Source organism: Nicotiana tomentosiformis, chromosome 9 (genome assembly GCF_000390325.3).
Source record: "Nicotiana tomentosiformis chromosome 9, ASM39032v3, whole genome shotgun sequence".
Classification (NCBI taxonomy): Eukaryota; Viridiplantae; Streptophyta; class Magnoliopsida; order Solanales; family Solanaceae; genus Nicotiana; species Nicotiana tomentosiformis.
Genome location: NC_090820.1, coordinates 95,600,904 through 95,607,787, shown reverse-complemented (window position 1 = coordinate 95,607,787; position 6,884 = coordinate 95,600,904). Strand labels below are relative to the sequence as shown.

Genomic DNA, 6,884 nt, shown 5'->3' with positions numbered 1-6,884 from the left:
ATATCCTCAACTGTCTGAATAGTACGCTCTGCCTGTCCATCAGTTTGCGGATGAAAAGTGGTGCTAAGATTTACCTGCGTGCCTAGACCCTTCTGAAAAGATTTCCAAAAATATGCTATAAATTGAGCCCCTCGATCAGAGATAATAGATAATGGCACTCCGTGAAGGCGAACAATCTCTCGAATGTAAAGCTTGGCATAATCCTCGGCTGAATATGTCGTGCTGACTGGCAGGAAATGAGCAGATTTTGTAAGCCTATCAATAATTACCCAAATAGAATCATACCTCCGTGGAGTGCGAGGCAAACCAGTGATGAAGTCCATATTTATCATGTCTCATTTCCATAATGGAAGCTCAATACACTGAGTTAGGCCTCCAGGCCTCTGATGTTCGGCTTTAACTTGCTGGCAGTTGGGACATTGGGCTACCATCTCCGCAATATCTTTTTTCATTCCATTCCACTAATAGATCTGTCGAAGGTCCCGATACATCTTTGTCGCTCCGGGATGAACTGCATATCTAGAATAATGGGCCTCCGAAAGAATCTTGGCATGGAGCTCTCCTACTGACGGTACACATAAGCGGCCCTGGTATCTAAGGACTCCAACTTCAGTTAGCTCAAATAAAGGTTGTCGCTGCTGTGGAATACTTTCCCTCAGTTTTATAAGCTTAGGATCCTCGTGTTGTCGCTCTTTCACTTCAGTAACAAAAGAAGATTTTGCCGTATTCTGAACGAGAATGCGTCCACCCTCTGCATCTACCAAACGCACCTGCAAACTAGCTAGCTGGCATAGATATTTGGTCATCTTGACCTTATCAGCTTCAACATGGCTTAGACTGCCCATGGACTTCCGGCTAAGGGCATCAGCAACAATATTAGCTTTGCCGGGATGATATAAAATATCAACATCATAGTCCTTTAGTAATTCTAGCCATCTTCTTTGTCGTAGGTTCAGCTCCCTCTGTTTAAATAAATACTGAAGGCTCTGGTGGTCGGTGAAAACATCAATATGAACCCCATATAGATAATGCCGCCAAATCTTTAGGGCAAATACAACTGCGGCTAACTCAAGATCGTGCGTAGGATAGTTCTGTTCATGTTTTCGCAATTGTCTGGAGGCGTACGCGATAACCTTACCATGCTGCATAAGAACACAATCTAGGCCAATTCTCGAGGCATCACAATATACAACATAACCCTCGGTGCCATCCGGAAGAGTCAAGACAGGTGCCGTAGTAAGCCTTTTCTTTAGTTCCTGAAAACTTTGTTCACATGCCTCAGTCCACTGAAACTTAGCTCCCTTATGTGTCAGTTTCGTCAATGGTGCAGAGATAGAGGAAAATCCCTCCACAAACCTTCGGTAATACCCTGCCAAGCCTAAAAAGCTACGAACCTCTGTCGGATTCAAGGGCCTCGGCCAAGTCATCACAGCTTCAATCTTTTGTCCATCAACCTTGATACCATCGCCGGTAATAACATGACCAAGAAAAGCTACAGAAGTTAGCCAAAATTTACATTTAGAGAATTTAGCATATAACCTGTAGTCCTGGAGAGTCTGCAATACAGCTCGCAAGTGGTCCGCATGCTCGCTTTCGATCGCGAATATATCAGGATGTCGTCAATAAACACAATCACAAATTCATCCAAGAATGGTTTGAATACCCGGTTCATAAGATCCATAAAGGCTGCTGGGGCATTTGTAAGCCCGAAAGACATGACAAGGAATTCAAAATGGCCATACCTCGTCCTAAATGCTATTTTTGGGATATCAATATCCCTAACTCGTAGCTGATGATAACCGGATCGCAAGTCGATCTTCGAAAAGCATTTGGCACCTTGTAACTGGTCGAACAAGTCATCAATCCATGGAAGAGGATACTTATTCTTGATAGTGACTTTATTTAGTTGCCCGTAGTCAATGCACATCCGCAAGGACCCATCTTTCTTTCAAACAAAGAGTACCGGAGCACCCTATGGGGATGTACTTGGCCTAATAAAGCCTTTATCGATCAAGTCCTTCAGTTGTTCCTTCAATTCCCTTAGCTCTGCAGGAGCCATTCTGTAGGGAGGAATGGATATAGGCTGCGCATCAGGAAGCAAATCTATAGCAAAATCGATTTCCCTTTCTGGGGGAATTCCTGGAAGCTCGTCAGGGAATACCGTCGGGAATTCATTCACAATAGGAACCGACTGAAGAGTTTCTGGCTCCTTATCTATATCCCTAACATGAACCAGATGGTATATACAACCTTTAGCAATAAACTTTCGAGCCCTAAGGTATGAAATAAACTTACCCTTGGGCGTGGCTGCATTACCTTTCCATTCAAGGACAGGCTCACCAGGAAAATGAAATCGGACCAACTTTGCACGACAATCAATATTAGCATAACAAGTTGCCAACCAATCCATACCCATAATGACATCGAAGTCTAGCATAACCAATTCAACCAAATTAACAGAGGTTGGACGGTCATTAATTAACACTGTACAATCTCGATAGACATAATTGGCTACAATAGAGTTGCCAACTGGCGTAGACACCTCAACTGGCTGTGGCAACAACTCAGATCTCATGTCAAGCTTACCAGCAATAAATGGAGTAATATATGAAAATGTAGAGCCGGGATCCATCAATGCATAAATGGCATGAGAATGTATTGTCAATATACCTGTGACAACATCTGGGGATGCCTCTGAATCCTGTCGGCCTGTGAGTGCATAAAAGCGGTTCTGGCCACCACTAGAACCTGAGGTGTCTCCTCCACCTCTCCCCTACCACGGCCCTGAGTAGACTGTGGACCTGGTCGGGGAGCACGGACTGAGGGCGAAGAGGCTGCTGTGAATCCTGAAGGCTGAGCTGGTGTACCTCTGCCTAACCCCAGGCACCGGCTAATATAATGTCCTGTCTGCCCACAATGAAAACATGCACTCGAACCCTGTCTACATTGCCCGGTATGCAGCTTACCGCACTGAGTACATGGAGGAGTAAGCTGTCTCATCTGTGCAGAACACTCCTGTCGATGACCCTCAGGCTGGCCTGAGCTCTGCCCCGGTCCTGACTGAATATAACGATCAAACCGCTGGCCCTGCATCTGTGGTGGGAAACTACCTGTTGACCGAGGTGGATATCGATGGAGTGGGGGCCTAAAATCAACTCGTGGCTACCTATAAGACCCCATAGTACGAGCCCTCTTACTCTGCTCCCTATCCCTGCGAGTATCACGAATCCGACGGGAAAGGTCCTTTGTAGTCTGAGCGAAAGCCTGTATGCGGGAAATATCTACATCATCCGATAGGGATGCAACCCTACAGTCTCTAATCAGATGATCCCCCAAACCATCCACATAATGATGAACTCTAGCCCTCATGGTACGTACTATATCTGGTGCATACCTTGCCAAAGAATTAAACTTATGGCTATAATCCCTCACACTCATATCCCTCTGCTTTAGGCTAAGAAACTGGTCAAGACGGGCCTCCCGAACCTCGCGTGGCAAATAATGGACTAAAAAGGCCTCAGAGAAGTCCTCCCACTCTGCTGGCGGAGCATCAGGTCCTCTAGATCTCTCCCATGCCTCATACCATAGGACGGCTACATCACGTAGTCGAAAAGAAGCCAACTCCACAGCCTCGGTTACGGAGGCATGCATCACCCTCAATACTCTATACATATGGTCTATAAAGTCCCGGGGATCCTCAGTGGAACTGGATCCTGTAAATAATGAAGGGGCCAAGTGAAGAAACTCTTGTACCGTCAAGCTTCCTATCCGATCTCTCCGGGCATCTGCTCCTGACTCTAGCTATCGCTCATGAATAGAAACCATCCTAGTCAGCAACTGAACAGCCTCCCTCATCCCCTGCTCCCCAGTCTCTGATGGGGGAACAATAGGTGCTGGAGGTCTTGTGTCTCTAGCTGCCTCAGGTACCAATGGAACTGGTGAGGCTGGGGGTACTGCATCTCCCTGGGCTCCAACAAGTGCTGGGGAAGCTGAAACTAGGGGTACTGGAGACTCACTGTGAGCCTCTAAAGGAAATCTATCCCTCTGACCCGGTGGGGAACGACTGGTACCTTCTCCCGGATCCATACCTATCTCTCATTGTGCCATCTCCTGAGTGTAGGTAGCCTGTTAGATAGGAAACACAAAGCACGATTTAGATTTCATATGTTCTTATAACTTCGCTCTATAGCTCGATCTATTAATTGAAAGAAATATAACCATTCCTAAATGCCTCATAGCCTCCTGATTATAAGTGTGGTGCACAACACACCCATAAGCAAGACTCTACTAGACACGGCTTGTGGACTCCCTGGGATACGACCTGCTCTGATACCAAGTTTGTCACGCCCCAAACTAGGGGAGGCACGACTGGCACTCGATACTGTATTCGATCGAGTTAGCCACCAAACATACTAGCTAACTAGACTGGGGGCCCAACAGATCGGGCAGCACAACATCTGAAACACTAAGCCTGGACCGTAAGGTTATGACATGAATAACAATAAGCCATATAAACATAGGTAGACAAGCCAAAATAATAAAATACTAGTTGGCCGACGAGGCCGCGACTGAAGACATACATGCCTACACACCTATATATACATGCCAAGCCTATGGGCTGGAGACTGAAAGCAGCAAAAAAAGAAACCCAAAATATTGTGTCCACAATAGCCTCTAAGAGTGTCATAAGCACTGTCGGGATAAGGCCCCAACTATACCCAAACTGTACAACAAAAGTAACTATCCTATGAAAGCTCCAGGAAGAGGTGGAGCTTACCAACTCATAGCTGAACCCCAAAATCCTAGCGGAGGGGTCGATCAGAGTCCCTACCTGGACCTGCACGCACGAAACAAAAATGCAGTGTCCCCAGACAACGGGACATCAGTACGAATAAAAATGTACTGGTATGTAAGGCAGAAAGTAGAATCATACATAGCTGATGTAAAAAGGTAATAAAGATACCACCTGACACTGAAACTCTGATAGCCTCCATGGCCGACATCCGACCTCATAGTAATAAAATATGCATGGTATGCTCGTGTAATCGTATGTCGTGAATACATATATATTGATGTAAATGCATGACATACCAAACCAAATGCTAGCAATGGCGGTCTCTCCCGGTAGCTAACCGGTATCATATTGTCAACCTGTGGCCATCTGTACAATATATATAGTCTTTCGGGCAAATAGGCCCCTTACCTCCGATTATAGCTCGAAGTCCATGCATAATATGTCATGTATGATATGAACTTTGAATGCACATAATAGGCCATAACAAGAACTTAGCCAACCTTGGCTCATTGGTACTCTTATTCTCATAATCTCATAATCACCTTCGTATCGCATACAAATGTCTCGTGGAACCTCATATCTTTTTTAATAAGTTTGAAAACTTAACTCGACTTTTAGAAAGATAACTTAACTCTGAATATGTTCATAAAAAGCTTAAGGTGCTTCACTTAGTCCTTATACCTGATTTCTTGATAATTAGTAAAAGAAAGTATTTCAAAAAAAAAATTAAATGTTTTAGTAGTTTAAACATAAAAATTATATTTGAAAATTTTGAAATCGACGTGTCACTTTAGAGATTTTAAAATACACTTTAACAAGGAAGAAGGACTGATCGCAAATACTAAATGCCTTTATTTTTAAGTCACACAACCCAAAGACGAATAAGAATTCATATATATGGACATATATTTAAGAAAGCCGACAAAATGACATATATAGATGTCGAATACCCTTTTTAACCGAACGAGTGAAATATCAACCTAATAGCATCATGAAAATACTTTAGCTACGATACTAATGCCTTTCACAGAAGGTCTTTCTAGCAACAGAATAGTAAAATATCACATTTGGCGTCTTAGGAATTTCCCAAAATTCGTGCTAAAAGGAAGGACGAAACTTAGCCGTAACATACCTCTCCAACGAACGTCCGAATGCCTGTAGTTCCTTCACAAAAGTTGTTCCTTATGTCCTAAGCTTCGAAACCACTATATATATGCAGCTTATACGCACATATAAACAGTTAATAAATGAGTTTAAATCGGCAGATTTGCCATATGACCCTAACTTGACGAAACGCCCGTAGAATTTTATAAAAAATGATCATAAAAGAGTCCCAAGATGATTACATTGGCAAACCAAGTATAAATCCTGAAGAACCAGCAAGAACAAAAATTTTCTATCTTCCAAAAATAGCTCCAAACACAGCTAATAGAAGGGGAAAACGATTGCAAAGCGTAGAGATTGCGCTTCTAGGCACGGGGGCAAACTTTAACGATAGAAATCGTTAAAAATGCACCTTAATCACTCAAGAACACCATGAAACCCTCTCTTACGCTTTCTCACTATTTTGGGATGAAGATGAAATATTTTGGGGTCTTAAAAGTCGGATTTTTTGACTTATACCACTTGTTTGACCCGACCCGGTTCGCGACCCGATTTCAGCCCGAACAGTCCGCGGTAAAACAGTCATAACATTTTACTTCAATGTCAGTTTGATTTGCGATTTCTTTGATTGCAAACTAGACTCGTAGACCTTCGATTTGGTAGGTTGTGGGTCCCATAACGCTTTATATATTGGGAGAAATGATCTGATACATTTGACCCAAAGTTTAGAAAATTTATTAGAGAAATTTACGATAACTTTTGCCGACCTTTATTTCGCAACTTGCTTGACTCCAAAACTTAATATGTGACTAGTGTGATATTATAATACCTCATAATACATTATTCTTAGCATATTATACACTCTTAGTCTTATCCCACAGGTGCAAGTTAACTTAAACCTTTCGAACGTGCGGGGTGCTACTCGAGCCATTTCTTTAACCATGAACCTTTGTTTAAGGGATTCCTTTGACTTAAAGCTTTAGTT

General features: G+C 43.2%; 2 protein-coding genes across 2 annotated transcripts; both read right to left on the bottom strand.

Moving 5' to 3' along the window:
- Positions 1–461: 461 nt before the first annotated feature.
- Positions 462–3,093, bottom strand: LOC138899222 (uncharacterized). The gene is made up of 4 exons (XM_070185363.1): positions 2,671–3,093; positions 2,364–2,551; positions 1,987–2,222; positions 462–880 (listed from the first exon to the last, which is right to left on the bottom strand). Exons 1-4 carry the CDS (start codon positions 3,091–3,093, stop codon positions 462–464), a joined length of 1,266 nt encoding a protein of 421 aa, XP_070041464.1.
- Positions 3,094–3,162: 69 nt separating this feature from the next.
- On the bottom strand, positions 3,163–3,672 carry LOC117278842 (uncharacterized). The gene has a single exon (XM_070185362.1). The coding sequence runs from the start codon at positions 3,670–3,672 to the stop codon at positions 3,163–3,165; it is 510 nt and encodes a 169-aa protein (XP_070041463.1).
- Between the last annotated feature and the right edge of the window lie 3,212 nt (positions 3,673–6,884).